The sequence below is a fragment of the Bos javanicus genome, chromosome 11 (genome assembly GCF_032452875.1).
Source record: "Bos javanicus breed banteng chromosome 11, ARS-OSU_banteng_1.0, whole genome shotgun sequence".
Classification (NCBI taxonomy): Eukaryota; Metazoa; Chordata; class Mammalia; order Artiodactyla; family Bovidae; genus Bos; species Bos javanicus.
In genome coordinates, this window is record NC_083878.1 from 103,005,815 (window position 1) to 103,022,092 (window position 16,278).

Sequence of the window (16,278 nt, forward strand, 5' to 3'; positions counted from 1 at the left end):
AGTAAAGCCAGTCTCCTGACGCCAGGGTCGTGGTGAAGAAAAGGGCAGTGTTTCCTGGGTTGGGAATATTCCCTGGAGAAGGAAATGGCAATCCACTCCAGCACTCTTGCCTGGAAAATCCCATGGACGGAGGAGCCTGATAGGCTGCAGTCCACGGGGTCGCAAAGAGTCGGACACGACTGAGCGACTTCAATTTCACTTTTACTTTACTGCAGGTGCCAAGCAAGGAGTCCAAGTGCTCAGAAGACCCAAACTCCCTCAAGGCTTTCAGAGAAGGATTTTTCAAAGACAGGAGTGGGCTACAGGTTATGTGGGCTACAGGGTATCTGATCAGCTTGTGGACATTCTTCTTATCGGTTAACGTTGAGGTCATCGGGGGTCACCGTGGTCAGCCTTCTAGTTCCACCTGATCTGAGGTCCACCTGGTCTGTGGGCAGCATATAGTTACCTTCTTCCACCTGGTGGGGGGGCGGTCTCAGTATCTGCAGAAAAACTCACAGGACATGGCTCAGGATATTCTCCATAGCCCTGGTTTAGTCGCTAAGTCGTGTCTCACTCTTTTGTGACCCCATGGACTGTAGCCCACCAGGCTCCTCTGTCCATGGGATTCTCCAGGCAAGAATACTGGAGTGGGGTGCCATAGCCCTTGAGGAGGAATTAAATGTCCTGGACTTTGCTTAATGGCTAAGCTATTGCTGTATTTACTTGTTTGACTGTTTCCCTTTCTTCTGTATTTTCTTACTTCTCTGATTAAATGTACTCTTTGGAAGTGCGTGAAAGCTTAGGAGGCTAAAGCTTTTTTACAGACAAGAGGCAGGCGGAGGACATGGGGTGGGGGAAAAGCCTGTTTTGGGGAGACCCCATGGGGTCCTGCTCAGTTTCACTAGGACATTGGCGAGGGCAGTGACTCCTCCCTGCCCCAGGACATCGCTGACCATATTTTTCCTGATTTATTTGAACTATAGTCCTGTAAACAAACCTTCATCAAAACTCAATCATGCATCCTCCTAACTCACGCACTGCTGCGTCTATTCTGTCCACAAACACGGACCCTGCTGGGAGATGAATGAGCTCATAGCCCTGACCTGGAGCAACTCTATCTCATCTCCCTTTTTTTATGTGTTTTCTCTCAGCAGCCCTACCGTGCTTTTAAGAAATTAGGAGACAAAGAAGGAGTGATGACTCTCTAAGCCGCTCAGTCTAGTCCCTACTAGTTAGATCCAGTCCAAACCAAGTGTGTTGAGGCACGTGTGTTGCGGTGAACTTCAGGAGGCCATTCTGACAATTAGCACAGTTGCCCAGGAAACAGCAGTGTTTTGGACGCTTCCATTAAGCGAGGCTCAGAACCGAGTCATCCGCACTCACGTATTGCAGTCCAGGTAACACGCCTGTCTCATCTGTGCCCTCTTAGCCACTTCTTCCGCCACACTCAGGACCAGGATCTCACCTGCTGCTTAGCTGCTCAGGCTTCAGCATGTGCAGCACCACCCGGGGCTTTGTCATCAACAAGGATCCCGAGCCCCGACGCTTGTGAACGGAATCTCAGTCTTGGTATGGGCCTGGTCATGGCTCGTTAGCTCCAAACTCCTCTCATGCACATTGCTGCTGGAAGTCAGACCCAGAGAGACAAGGGCAATGGCCTCTTAATTCCTGTTTGTGTTCTTAATATTTCATCTAATGTATCTTAAATGTCTTTACTAAGATAATCTTCTCAAAAATCTCCAAAGGCTCCTTATTGTCTAGTGAATTAAGTAAAATGTTTCTCTGACTTTTTGAGATTTCCAAATACGTAAACCTAGTTAAAATTTTAATTTGTTCACTCCTAATCTACACAAAATGTACACAGGGTTATTTCATGTTTCATAAATACACATTATCCTTCTTGCCTCTAGCTTCGCTCGTTCTAGTACCTCTTGTTAAATTCTTGTCGGTGCTGCAGGTCCATCTCAAATGTTTCCTCTTCCTTAAAAGGAACGCACTGCCTACATTTTCTTCTAGGACTTTTAGTTTCAAGTTTACATGTAAGTCTTTAATCCATTTTATTTTTGTATGCAGTGTTAGAAAGTAGTCTGGTTGGATTCTTTTGCATGCAGCTGAAGAGTTTTCCTTACGAACAAAGTGAGTGGAGGTGATGGAACCCCACTTGAGCTTTTCAAATCCTGAAAGATGATGCTGTGAAAGTGCTGCACTCAATACGTCAGCAAATCTGGAAAACTCAGCAGTGGCCACAGGACTGGAAAAGGTCAGTTTTCATTCCAATCCCAAAGAAAGAGAATGCCAAAGAATGCTCAAACTACCGCACAATTGCATTCATCTCACATGCTAGTAAAGTAATGCTCAAAATTCTCCAAGCCAGGCTTCAGCAATATGTGATCCGTGAACTTCCAGATGTTCAAGCTGGTTTTAGAAAAGGCAGAGGAACCAGAGATCAAATTGCCAACATCTGCTGGATCATCGAAAAAGCAAGAGAGTTCCAGAAAAACATCTATTTCTGCTTTATTAACTATGCCAAAGCCTTTGACTGTGTGGATCACAATAAACTCTGGAAAATTCTGAAAGAGATGGGAATACCAAACCACCTGACCTGTCTCTTAAGAAACCTATATGCAAGTCGGGAAGCAACAGTTAGAACTGGACATGGAACAACAGACTGGTTCCAAATAGGAAAAGGAGTGCGTCAGGGCTATATATTGTCACCCTGCTAATTTAACTTATATGTAGAGTACATCATGAGAAACACTGGGCTGGAAGAAGCACAAGCTGGAATTAAGATTGCCGGGAGAAATATCAATAACCTCAGATATGCAGATGACACCACCCTTATGGCAGAAAGTGAAGAAGAATTAAAGAGCCCCTTGAAGAAGATGAGTGAAAAAGTTGGCTTAAAGCTCAACATTCAGAAAACGAAGATCATGGCGTCTGGTCCCATCACTTCATGGGAAATAGATGGGGGAACAGTGTCAGACTTTATTTTTGGGAGCTCCAAAATCACTGCAGATGGTGACTGCAGCCATGAAATTAAAAGATGCTTACTCCTTGGAAGGAAAGTTATGACCAACCTAGGTAGCATATTCAAAAGCAGAGACATTACTTTGCCAACAAAGGTCCGTCTAGTCAAGGCTATGGTTTTTCCAGTGGTCATGTACGGATGTGAGAGTTGGACTATAAAGAAAGCTGAGCACCGAAGAATTGATTATTTTGAACTGTAGTGGAGAAGACTCTCGAGAGTCCCTTGGACTGCTAGCAGATCCAACCAGTCCATTCTAAAGGAGATCAGTCCTGAGTGTTCATTGGAAGGACTGATGTTGAAGCTGAAACTCCAATACTTTGGCCACCTGATGTGAAGAGCTGACTCATTTGAAAAGACCCTGGTGCTGGGAAAGATTGAGGGCAGGAGGAGAAGGGGATAACAGAGGATGAGATGGTTGGATGGCATCACCAACTCAATGGACATGAGCTTGGGTAAACTCTGGGAGTTGGTGATAGACAGGGAGGCCTGGCATGCTGCAGTTCATGGGGTCACAAAGAATCGGACATGACTGAATGACTGAACTGAAGAGTTTTCCCAGCACCATTTATTGAAGAGACTGTCTTCCTCATTGTGTATTTTTGCCTCCTTTGTTGTCGATTAATCAACCATAGTTGAGTTCATTTTTTGACTCTATTCTGTTCCATTGATCTCTGTGTCTGTTTTCATGTCAGGACCATACTGCTTTGGTGACTGTAGCTTTGAGCTATAGTCTGAAGTCATAGAGCCTGATACCTCCAGCTCTGTTTTTTTTCTTTCTCAAGATTATGTTCTGCTGTTTGGTCTTTAGTGTCTCCACACAATTTTTAGAATTATTTGTTCTAGTTCTGTGAAAAATGATGCTGGTATTTTGATAAGGATTGCATTGAATCTGTAAAGCTACAGATATAGTCATTGGTATATCAGTATAGTCAGTATAGATCAGTATAGATCAGTGTCAGTATAGTCACTTTAACAATATTAACTCTTCCAATCTGTGAGCATGATATATTTTCCCCTCTATATCATCTTCAATTTCTTCTATCAGTTTCTTTCATTGCAGTTTTCTGAGTACAGGTCTTATACCTCCTTGGTTAGAGTCATTCCTCGGTATTTTATTCCTTCTGGTACAATTGTGAATGAGATAATTTTATTAGTTTCTCTTTCTGATAGCTCATTGTTAGTGTATAGAGAAGCAACAGATTTCTATGTATTAATTTTGTATCCTGCTATTTTACTGAATTCACTTATTAGCTTTTTGGTGACATCTAAAGATTTTCTTAAGAAAATGGCATGGTATGGTATGACAAGCTGTCAAGTCACCTGCAAACAGTGGTGGTTTTACTTCTTCCTTTCCAGTCTGGATTTCTTTTATTTCTTTTTGTCTGAGTACTGTGACTAGGATTCCCAATACTATATTGAATAAAAGTGGCAAGAGTGCACTTCCTTGTCTTATTTTTCTGGTCTTAGAGGAAATGCTCTCAGTTTTTCACCATTAATTATGATGTTTGCTATGGGCTTGTCATATGTGGCCTTTATTATATGGAGGTTTATTCCCTCTATACCCACTTTGTTGAGAGTTTGTATCATAAAAGTATGTTGAATTTTGTCAAAAGGTTTTCCTGCATCTATTGAGATGATTTTTATTTTTCAATGCATTAATGATTTTTATTCTTCAATTTGTTAATGTGGTATATCCCATTGATTGATTTGCAGATATCTTTGTATCCCTGGGATAAATCTCACTTGATCGTGAGCTTTCAATGTATTTTTGAATTCACTTTGCTAATATTTTGGTGGGTATTTTTGCATCTATATTCATCAATGATATTGACCTAAGGTTTTTTTTTTTTTTTTGTAAAGTTTTTGTCTGGTTTTAGTATCAGGGTGATGCTGGCCTCATAGAGAGAGTTTAGAAGCATTTCCTTCTCTTTGATTTTTTGGAATAGTTTGAGTAGGATAGGTATTAACTCTTCTTTAAAGGTCTGGGGACTTCCCTGGTGAGCCCGTGGTTGAGAATCCGCCTTCCAGTGCAGGGGATGTGGGTTTGCTCCCTGGTCGGGGAACCTTTAATAAGATCCCACATGCTGCAGGGCGACAAGCCCCCACGCTGCAACCACTGAGCTGCACCCACTGTGTGCCCACGGGCCACAGCCAGAGAAAACCCACAGACAGCAACGAAGTCCCAGCACAACCGGAAAAAGAAGTTCGGTAGATACAGCTGTGAAGCCCTCTGGTCCTGGACTCCTTTTGAGGGAATTGTTTAAAAATTATTGATTCAATTTCATTACTGGTAACTGGTCTGTCCATATTTTCTATTTCTTCCTGGCTCAGTCTTGGGTTTGTACATGTCTAGGAATGTATCCGTTTCTTCTGGGTTATCCCTTGTATTAGACATGCGTTGGGGCACACAGCACCGACCAGTGAGACTCATACCGGCTTCCTGGGGCCAGGATGCGGGCCCCAAGCAGCATGGCATCCTAGACTGTGTGAATGCCCACTGACCCTGCCCAGCCCAACAGTTTCATTCTGAGAGAAGTGATTTCTTGCTTCTGCACTTACAGGCCCAGGACCTGACCTGCTTCTGAAGAGCAGGGGTTTTGGCAGGAGGGGGAGATGCTGAGAGCCGATGGGGGTCCAGGTCTCCTCCCAGGTCCCACTCTCTGGGGCAGCGCTTGGAAAAGATTGTCCAGCCTCCCTCCCATAGTGGTCAGTGCCAGCTGCCCCAGGCCAGAGGTGCTTTATTTCCGTCTCTCTCTCTGGATGGTATTCTCTGGAAGCTGAAGGTTCCTGGAAGTTATGAATAGCTTTGCCATGAAGGGCATGGTTTGTGGTCATGGTTCACAGGAACTTGGGAGACCCTGCAGCTTGGACATCCCGAGGTTGGTGGCACCCTGATTTCCTAAGCTCGCTGGGGAACGGGGTGCTATTTCTCCCTGGCTGACCTCCCTCCGCTCTGCATCACCCAGTTCTGAGAGCAGAGCGGTGCTGGGGGGCACAGCCTCTCGCCTCTCGCATCTGACACTTGTGTTCAAACCACCCGTGCTGGTGTTCGGGGGGCCACCTATGGGGAAGGCTCCTCACTGCAGGGGTGCCCCTGTCCCCTCAGAGATCAGAAGTCCCAGTCTGGATGTTGAATGGCCGAGCTCCCTCCAGAGGCTCCAGGGAGGGATCCTTGCCCCCTCCGCCGCCGCCTCCAGCTCCTGGTGCCGCACCCTTGGGCCCGATCTCGTAGACGCCTCAGTCCAGTCTCTGCCTCCGTGTTCACTGGCATTCTCCCCATGTCCCCTCTGTGTCCCCGTTTTCTCTCACAAGGACACCGGACATAAGATTAGCCCCCGTTCCAGCATCACCTGAACAGCTCACATCTGTAAAGACCTAGATTCCAAACAAGATTCCATCCTGAAGTTCCTGGTGGACGTGAGTTCTGGAGCGACACCCTTCAACCCCATCACAGCTTGCGGTTCATCGCAAAACACGGAACCTGGGATGTATCGTAAAACCCAGGTTCTTCGTGAAACACTGAGCTTCGAGGCTTGTTGCAAGAATTAAAGGTGCTAATACAGATCAGGGCAAGGACCGAAGCTGGCCAAGCCTCCTCTTTCCATCACAGGAAAGGAAGGTCTGGGGGCGGCCGGGGGTCTGCTCCCGTGGGTGGGCTCTTTCTGGTACAGTCACCAACAGTCTCTCCGGGAAGGAAACCAGAGGCCAGAGAGCAAGCCAGAGCTAGTCTAGGAGATCCCTGAGCCTCCACCCAAGATGCCGACCAGGCCAGCGGGCCCCCTGGAAAGACCCTACAGTCTAGGTGGGGAACAGGAGCCAACCCGCCAGGCCCCCGCTATCAGGAGACACCCCAACCTTGCTCCTGTTCCCCTACCCCAGTACGCCCACCCGACCCCTGAGAGGAGCGGTTTAGTTGCTTAGAATGTCAATTGAAGGCTTTTGTACCCCCTTTGCCAGTGGCACAGGGCACCCACAGCCCGCTGGGTACTGATGCCCATGTGGACTCAGCCAGGAGGACTGTCCTGCGCCCTCCCTGCTCGGGCCCCCTCCATACTCAGCGACACACCCAGCACCAGCATTCCCACCGCTCCTGAGGTCTGAAGGCAGCTCGCTGTGGTGAGCGGTGCGGAGGGAAGTGCCCTGGGAGATTTAAAATGCGAGAGGTGGGAGGTGGGAGGTTGGGTCCTGTAGGCCTTCCCATCCCACGTGCCTGCACGGAGCCCTAGTGCCACTCAGTCATGCCCCCGCCGCAGGGGTCAGGTCACTTTCCCATCCTGGGGGTTATTATGACTGTTGTCATTGTTGTTGCCATTTTTGCTACCCTAACTGGGCAGCGGGTGCTTGCAGAGCCCTCGATACTGACCAGGTTCCCCCCTCGGAGCTCGACCTGAACCCCATGTCACCCTCGCCCCAGCCTGCAGAGGGTGGGGTGACTGCAGAGATCCCTTTACCCAAGGCCACAGTCACATGGTTTGGAGGAGACGGTGCCCAAGGCAGAAGCCACCCTCCAGGACACACCTGCCCCCAGTGCTGGCTCTGACCTGTCCTTGTCTAAGAGGCTGACCCCAGAAGTGTTCCTGGCGCTGGCAGCCAGCCTGGACCCAGAGCCTGGACACCCCCTGCGCCCCCACTTCTGGGGCCTACCAGGAACCGTCCAGGCCCAGAGGGGGCCTTCCTGCTTGGCCTCGAATGGAAGAAGGCCTCCTATTGTCCTCGTAGAGGAAGCAACCCCAGGGCCCAAGGATAGGCCAGGGGGGATTCGGGGAACCGCGTGGCTGGGGGCCCGGCCCGGGCTGGCTGGCTGGCCCTCCTCCTGTATAAGGCCCCGAGCCCGCTGTCTCAGCCCTCCACTCCCTGCAGAGCTCAGAAGCGTGACCCCAGCTGCAGCCATGAAGTGCCTCCTGCTTGCCCTGGCCCTCACTTGTGGCGCCCAGGCCCTCATCGTCACCCAGACCATGAAGGGCCTGGATATCCAGAAGGTTCGAGGGTGGCCGGGTGGGTGGTGAGTTGCAGGGCAGGCAGGGGAGCTGGGCCTCAGAGACCAAGGGAGGCTGTGACGTCTGGGATTCCCATCAGTCAGCTAGAGCCGCCTGACAAATCGCCCGCCAGGGCAGCTTCAACCAGGCGTTTAGTGTCTTGCATTCTGGAGGCTGGAAGCCTGCAATCCGGGCATCGGCCCAGCTGGCTTCTCCTGCGGCCACTCTCTGGGGAGCAGACAGCCATCTTCTCCCTGTGTCCTTTGCGTGCCCTGGTTTCCTCTTCCTGTGAGGTCACCAGGCCTGCTGGATCCATGCCCGCCCACACAGCCTCACGTGACCTTTGTCATCTCTTTAAAGGCTGTGTCTCCAGTCCTGTGTTGAGGTTCTGGGGGTTAATGGGACACAGTTCAGCCCCTAAAAGAGTCGCTCTGCCCCTCAAATTTTCCCCACCTCCAGCTATGTCTCCCCAAGATCCAAATGTTGCCACGTGTGCGGGGGCTCATCTGGGTCCCTCTTTGGGCTCAGAGTGAGTCTGGGGAGAGCATTCCTCAGGGTGCCAAGTTGGGGGGAGCATCTCAGGGCTGCCCAGGCCAGGGTGGGACAGAGAGCCCACTGTGGGGCTGGGGGCCCCTTCCCGCCCCTGGAGTGCAGCTCAAGGTCCCTCCCCAGGTGGCGGGGACTTGGTACTCCTTGGCCATGGCGGCCAGCGACATCTCCCTGCTGGACGCCCAGAGTGCCCCCCTGAGAGTGTATGTGGAGGAGCTGAAGCCCACCCCTGAGGGCGACCTGGAGATCCTGCTGCAGAAATGGTGGGCGTCCCCCCCAATAAAAGCATGGAACCCCCACTCCCCAGGGATATGGACCCCCCCGGGGTGGGGTGCAGGAGGGACCAGGGCCCCAGGGCTGGGGAACGGGGCTTGGAGTTTCCTGGTACCCCTGGAGGTCCACCCAAGGCTGCTTATCCAGGGCTTTTTCTTTCTTTTTTTTCCCCAACTTTTATTAATTTGATGCTTCAGAACATCATCAAACAAATGAACACAAAACATCATTTTCGTTAACTTGGAAGGGGAGATAAAATCCACTGAAGTGGAAATGCATAGGAAAGATACATACAGTAAGGCAGGTATTCTGAATTCGCTGTTAGTTTGAGGATTACAAATGCACTTGAGCAACAGAGAGACGTTTTCATTATTTCTGGTCTGAACAGCTCAGTATCTAAAATGAACAAGATGTCATGGAGACAAAGCCGGCGGGGGAGAGGCCCGTGTGAAGGCCGCTGGGCGGCTGCAGACCTGGGTCCTCGGGGCCCAGGCAGTTCCCACTACCAGCCCTGTCCACCCTCAGACGGGGGTCAGAGTGCAGGAGAGAGCTGGGTGGGTGTGGGGGCAGAGATGGGGACCTGAACCCCAGGACTGCCTTTTGGGGTGCCTGTGGTCAAGGCTCTCCCCAACCTTTTCTCCCTGGCTCCATCTGACTTCTCCTGGCCCATCCACCCGGTCACCTGTGGCCCCAGAGGTGACAGTGAGTGCAGCCGAGGCCGGTTGGCCAGCCGGCCCCCTATGCCCACGCCACCCGCCTCCAGCCCCTCCTGGGGCCGCCTTCTGCCCCTGGCCCTCAGTTCATCCTGATGAAAATGGTCCATGCCCGTGGCTCAGAAAGCAGCTGTCTTTCAGGGAGAACGGTGAGTGTGCTCAGAAGAAGATCATTGCAGAAAAAACCAAGATCCCTGCGGTGTTCAAGATCGATGGTGAGTGCTGGGTCCCCAGGGGACGCCCACCACCCCCCAGGGACTGTGGGCAGGTGCAGGGGGCTGGCGTCAGGCCCTGAGATGCTAAGGGGCTGGTGGTGATGAAGACACTGCCGTGCCACCTGCTTCCCTGGCCTCCCTGCCACCTGCCCGGGGCCTTGGGGCCGGTGGCCGTGGGCAGGTCCCGGCTGGGCAGGTCTGACACCCCAGGGTGACACCCGAGCTCTCTTTGCTGAGGGTGGGGTGGTGCTCGGGGCCCTCAGGCTGAGCTCAGGAGGTCCCTGTGCCCACCCAGGGGTAACCGAGAGCCGCTGCCCGCTCCAGGGGTCCAGGTGCCCCACGATCCCAGCCCACCCCACGGCTCCTTCATCTCCTGAAGACGAACTCTGTCCACCCTCGCTCATTCACTTGTTTGTCCTAAATCCAAGATGAGAAAGCTTCGAGGTGGGGTTGGGGTTCCATCAGGGCCTGCCCTTCCGCCGGGCAGCCTGGGCCACATCTGCCCTTGGCCCCTTCAGGACTCACTCTGACTGGAGGCCCTGCACTGACTGATGCCAGGGTGCCCAGCCCAGGGTCTCCTGTGCCATCCGGCTGCACGGGGTTTGGATGCTGGTCCTGCCCCCAAGCTGCCCAGACACTGCAGGGCAGCTGGGGCCGCCCGCAGGCCTCGGTCAGGGAGAGCCCCAGCTGCCCCCGCTCAGCGCTGCCCCCCAACAATTCCCCAGTCCTCAGGACGCATCCCTCTTCCCTTGCTGGGCAGTGTTCAGCCCCACCCGAGATCGGGGGAAGCCCTATTTCTTGACCACTCCGGTCCCTGGGGGAGGGCGGCCTCAGACTGAGTGGTGAGTGTTCCCAAGTCCAGGAGGTGGTGGAGGGTCCCTGGCGGATCCAGAGTTGGGCTTCCAGAGTGAGGGCTTCCTGGGCCCCATGTGCCTGGCAGTGGCAGCAGGGAAGGGGCCACACCATTTTGGGGCTGGGGGATGCCAGAGGGCGCTCCCCACCCCGTCCTCACCAAGTGGTGACCCCGGGGGAACCCCGCTGGTTGTGGGGGGCGCTGGGGGCTGACCAGAAACCCCCCTCCTGCTGGAACTCACTTTCCTCCCGTCTTGATCTCTTCCAGCCTTGAACGAGAACAAAGTCCTTGTGCTGGACACCGACTACAAAAAGTACCTGCTCTTCTGCATGGAGAACAGTGCTGAGCCCGAGCAAAGCCTGGCCTGCCAGTGCCTGGGTGGGTGCCAACCCTGGCTGCCCAGGGAGACCATCTGTGTGGTCCTCGCTGCAACGGGGCCGGGGGGGACGGTGGGAGCAGGGAGCTTGATTCCCAGGAGGAGGAGGGATGGGGGGTCCCCGAGTCCCGCCAGGAGAGGGTGGTCATATACCGGGAGCCGGTGTCCTGGGGGCCTGTGGGTGACTGGGGACGGGGGCCAGACACACAGGCTGGGAGACGGGGGGCTGCAGCGCTCTGGTGTGACCATCACGATGGAGCCGGCGCTCACTATGAATCTAACAGCCTTTGTTACCGGGGAGTTTCAATTATTTCATCAAATAAGAACTCAGGCACAAAGCTGTCTTTCAACTGTCACGTCCTGAAAACAAATGGCAGGTGACATTTTCCATGCCATAGCAGTGCCACTGGGCATTTTCAGGGCCCATGTGCCAGGAGGGTGTGGGCATCGGCGAGTGGAGTCTCCTGGCCGTGTCAGCTGGCCCAGGGGGAGGAGGGGACCCAGACAGCCAGAGGTGGGGAGCAGGCTTTCCCCCTGTGACGCTGCAGACCCACCGCACTGCCCTGGGAGGAAGGGGAGGGAACTGGGCCAAGGGGGAAGGGCAGGTGTGCTGGAGGCCAAGGCAGACCTGCACACCACCCTGGGGAGCAGGGGTTGACCCCGTCCCGGCCCCACAGTCAGGACCCCGGAGGTGGACGACGAGGCCCTGGAGAAATTCGACAAAGCCCTCAAGGCCCTGCCCATGCACATCCGGCTGTCCTTCAACCCGACCCAGCTGGAGGGTGAGCACCCAGGCCCCACCCTGCTCCTGGGGCAGGAAGCCACCCGGCCCAGGACCACCTCCTCCCATGGTGACCCCCAGCTCCCCAGGCCTCCCGGGAGGATGGAGACGGGGTGCAGGGCCCCGAGGTGGCCCCCTCCCCACCCCCTCCCCAGCTCCCTCTGTTCTGGGGTGTCCAGTCCCATCCTGACGCACCCCCCCCCACGACTCTCCCTCCCCCACAGGGCAGTGCCACATCTAGGTGAGCCCCTGCCGGCGCCTCTGGGGTAAGCTGCCTGCCCTGCCCCACGTCCTGGGCACACACATGGGGTAGGGGGTCTTGGTTGGGCCCGGGACCCCCCATTAGGCCCTGGGGTCCCCCCGTAGGAATGGCTGGAAGCTGGGGTCCTTCCTGGAGACTACAGAGCCGGCTGGCCGCATGCTCGCTCTTGTGGGGTGACCTGTGTCCTGGCCTCACTCACACGCTGATCTCCTCCACCTCCTTCCTGGCAGACCTAAGGGCCAAGGTGGAGGCTCAGGAAGTGGACACCTAAGGGGGAGGCTAGGGGGGTCCTTCTCCCAAGGAGGGGCCGTCCTGAACCCCCAGCCACGGAGAGGCTGGCAAGGGTCTGGCAGGTGCCCCAGGTATCACAGGGGAGCCCCATGTCCATTTCAGAGCCCGGGAGCCTTGGCCCCTCTGGGGACAGACGATGTCATCCCCGCCTGCCCCATCAGGGGACCAGGAGGAACCGGGACCACAGTCACCCCTCCTGGGACCCAGGCCCCTCCAGGCCCCTCCTGGGGCCTCCTGCTTGGGGCCGCTCCTCCTTCAGCAATAAAGGCATAAACCTGTGCTCTCCCTTCTGAGTCTTTCCTGGATGATGGGCCGGGGGTGGAGAAGGCCTGGGACAGGGTGGGGAGTGGTCTGGCTCAGAGGATGATGGTAGGGCTGGGATCCAGGGCGTCTGCATTACAGTCTTGTGACATCTGGGGGCCCACACACATCACTACGGCTCTTTGAAACTTTCAGGAACCAGGTAGGGAGTCGGCAGAGACATCTGCCAGTTAACTTGGAGTGTTCAGTCAACACCCAAACTCGACAAAGGACAGGAAGTGGAAAATGGCTGTCTCTTAGTCTAATAAATATTGATATGAAAACTCAAGTTGCTCATGGATCAAATTATGCCTTTTTATGAATCCAGCCACTACAGTCGGTATCAAACTTCATGTACTCAAAACGCACTGATCTTTTCTGTGCTAAAATGAAATAAAGAGATTTCCCCAAGATACAGGAGCTGGGCAAAAGAGGTCACGGTTGGAAGGGGACTTGTTCTGCACACACAGCAAGGAGATCCAGCCAGTCCATCCTAAAGGAGATCAGTCCTGGGTGTTCATTGGAGGGACTGATGTTGAAGCTGAAACTCCAATACTTTGGCCACATGATGCGGAGAGCTGACTCATTTGAAAAGACCCTGATACTGGGAAAGATTGAGGGCAGGAGGAGAAGGGGATGACAGAGGATGAGATGGTTGGATGGCATCACCGACAAAATGGACATGGGTTTGGGTGGACTCCAGGAGTTGGTGATGGACAGAGAGGCCTGGCATGCTGCGGTCCATGGGGTCACAAAGAGTCGGACACGACTGAGCGACTGAACTGAACTGAACTGAATGGAAAAGAGGTATACAGCAACGTGGGGATTTTTTAGATAATAAGAATAATTTACGCATAACATAGTGTATACTCATATTTATATATATACGTGAATGCTCAGTCACACTCAGTCATATCTGACTCTGTGACCCATGGACTGTAGCCCTCCAGGCTCCTTCTGTCCACAGAATTCTCCAGGCAAGAATACTGGAGTGGGTAGCCATTTCCTCCTCCAGGGGATCCTCCCGACCCAGGGATCAAACCCATGTCTCCTGCATTGGCAGGCAGATTCTTTACCACTGCACCACCAGGGAAGCCTGTGTTACTGTCTGTGTCCCACTTAATTACCAAAGCTGCTCCAAGAAAAAGCCCCTATGCCTCTGAGCTTCCTGGCCTGCAGGAGGTGGTGGGGGGACAGTGACCTGGGAACACCCTCCCGCTTCAGAACTCCCCGGTGACCCACACTCCTGCAGACAGCCACGTAGTGCTGCTTTTCACGGCTCATTATCTTAAAAAAAAACTGAGGTCTATTTTGTGACTTCACTGCTGTAATTTCCGAACCTCCAGAGCGACGGACAGCCTCCTCCCCAGGCCTCAGGGGCTTCAGGACGCCGGCCTTCACCCACGAGTCACCAGACACACGGGGGCGGCCCCGCCTCCAGGGTGCTCACAGTCTTCCCATCGTCCTGATCAAAGAGAGAGATCAATGACTTCTCAGGACACCCACAGGACACTGAGGTTCACCAGACTGAGCCGGTCCTTTTGAACCTAAAGACACACAGCTCTCGAAGGTTTTCTTGCTTTGAATCTGGATTTAATGCCTATTTGCCCCTCAAGAGGGAAGACACTCCTACATGTCCCCAGGACAGCCGCTCGGTGGCATCTGAGAGCACTTAGTATTATCTGACCGCAGCCTGGAATTAATTGGTCCAAACTGGACATAAACCTTGGTGGGAAGTTTCATCCCAGAGGCTCAGCCATCCTGCTTCTACCACCTGCGTCTTTCTTTCATGTGTATATATGTATTTTGTTCTCATTTTTTGGCTGTGCTGGCTCTTCGTTGCAGTTCAGCACGCAGGCTTTCTCTCTAGTTGCAGTATGAGAACTTCTCTCATTGCGGAGCGCAGTCTCTAGAATGCATGAGCTCAGTAGCTGCGTCGTGCAGGCTTAGATGTGGGATCTTTGTTCCCTGACCAGGGATCAAACCCCATCCCCTAGCCTGGAAGGCAGATTCTTAACCACTGGACCACCAGGGAAGCCCCCTGCCTGCCTGCATCTTAACCTCAGTTCAGTCTCTCAGTCGTGTCCGACTCTTTGCGACCCGATGAATTGCAGCACACCAGGCCTCCCTGTCCATCACCAACTCCCAGAGTTCACTCAGACTCACGTCCGTTGAGTCGGTGATGCCATCCAGCCATCTCATCCTCTGTCGTCCCCTTCTCCTGCCCCCAATCCCTCCCAGCATCAGAGTCTTTTCCAATGAGTCAGCTCTTCTCATGAGGTGGCCAAAGTACTGGAGTTTCAGCTTCAGCATCACTCCTTCCAAAGAACACCCAGGGCTGATCTCCTTCAGAATGGACTGGTTGGATCTCCTTGCAGTCCAAGGGACTCTCAGGAGTCTTCTCCAACACCACAGTAAACCTAGAAAACTGCAAATGTAGGAGGACTCAGAGCCTCTTAACCGTTACAGGTGAATAGGGTTAGCATCCTGTCAGTCACCTGCGGTGGGGCAAGGCCGCTCTCCAGGACGTGCCAGCCCCTCGTTAACTGGACACGTCAGCTATAGCCCTTTCTCACTTAGCCTCTGATGCCTTAGCCTCGTGACTGTCCTGGGTCTGCTAAGGCTGGCCAAACACGGTGACCGCCACCTGTGAGCCATGTGGGTGGGGTGCCCAGCTCAGAATCTCATGGGTGTCTCTGACTTGCATGAGCAGGGACAGATTGAGGAGGGAGGAGGGGGAGGGAGGAAGGAAGGGAGGGGGTCTGGAGAGCACCCCTGCCCACCCACGCCTGGATGAAAGCCCCTATTCCCCCTACTTTCCAGATCTAGCTGTTTCCGGCCTGGGGCCCCTCCCTTTGGCCTTCAGAGAGGCCATTCTTTAGCGATGTATTCGCTCTTTCATCAGAGTTCTTTAAATTTTCAGCTTGTGCATCTTTTTCAGAAAGGATTTAAGTCTTGGGTGTTGCTTCCTATTAAAGAGCCCAGCAGATCCACTGGCTGAGCTCGATCCACGGCCGCGCTCACAGGGGAAAGTCTGAGCACTTGGCCCCTGAGACTGGACTCCAAGAGCCAAGACTGGGGGCGCCACGTGGCCAAGGAGCCTCACCCGCCCTGTGCCCACACCCCGGCAGGCGGGAGGTCGCTGTCTGACCAACCAGCTGGCCGCCAGCCACGCACACCTGGTCTCCCCAGCTGACCCCCAAGACTCGCTCTCGCTCTCCATGCCATCTGGACCCGAGACGAGGACACAGAGCTCGTCTTGCTCTGGACATGAGCGTGTTCCCTGTAGCTCTCGGGGCCTCCCAAGGGACAGGCCAGAGATCAGAACCAGAGGGACAAGTGGTTCAAAGTCAAAGGCCAAACTTTAAAACCTCCAAAGCTTTATGAGGAGGGGCCAGTGGGAAACGCACACACAGCCCCCTCCTGCGGGGCAGCCCACAACCCCCACCCCCGCCCCATGCCCCTGTGGCCGGGGAGCCCTGGGTGGGCTGTGTTTCCAGCCCTGGCGGGTCAACTGGGGAGACCGATCTCAGGGGCCAGGATCTGTGCTGACCGCAAGGATGTACCACGGCCTGGATGACAGTCACACCATAGACACCACGCGGACCCCCTGCAGTCCCCGAGTCTGTCGGCACACAGCCCCGCCCCCCACAAGAAACTGAAGGCCCCTGGGTAGGGG

At 53.8% G+C, this 16,278-nt stretch overlaps 1 protein-coding gene across 3 annotated transcripts; it reads left to right on the forward strand.

Moving 5' to 3' along the window:
• The first annotated feature begins 7,760 nt into the window (after positions 1-7,760).
• On the forward strand, positions 7,761-12,584 carry LOC133257700 (beta-lactoglobulin). Of its 3 annotated transcripts, none has more exons than XM_061434008.1 (7): positions 7,761-7,989; positions 8,659-8,798; positions 9,663-9,736; positions 10,857-10,967; positions 11,643-11,747; positions 11,971-12,012; positions 12,402-12,584. In XM_061434008.1, exons 1-6 carry the CDS (start codon positions 7,900-7,902, stop codon positions 11,985-11,987), a joined length of 537 nt encoding a protein of 178 aa, XP_061289992.1. In that variant the 5' UTR covers positions 7,761-7,899; the 3' UTR covers positions 11,988-12,012; positions 12,402-12,584. The 3 variants fall into 3 exon arrangements, with proteins under 3 accessions (XP_061289992.1, XP_061289993.1, XP_061289991.1); XM_061434009.1 differs by having other exon boundaries at positions 11,971-11,987; XM_061434007.1 differs by lacking the exon at positions 11,971-12,012 and having other exon boundaries at positions 12,385-12,584.
• The last annotated feature ends 3,694 nt before the right edge of the window (positions 12,585-16,278 follow it).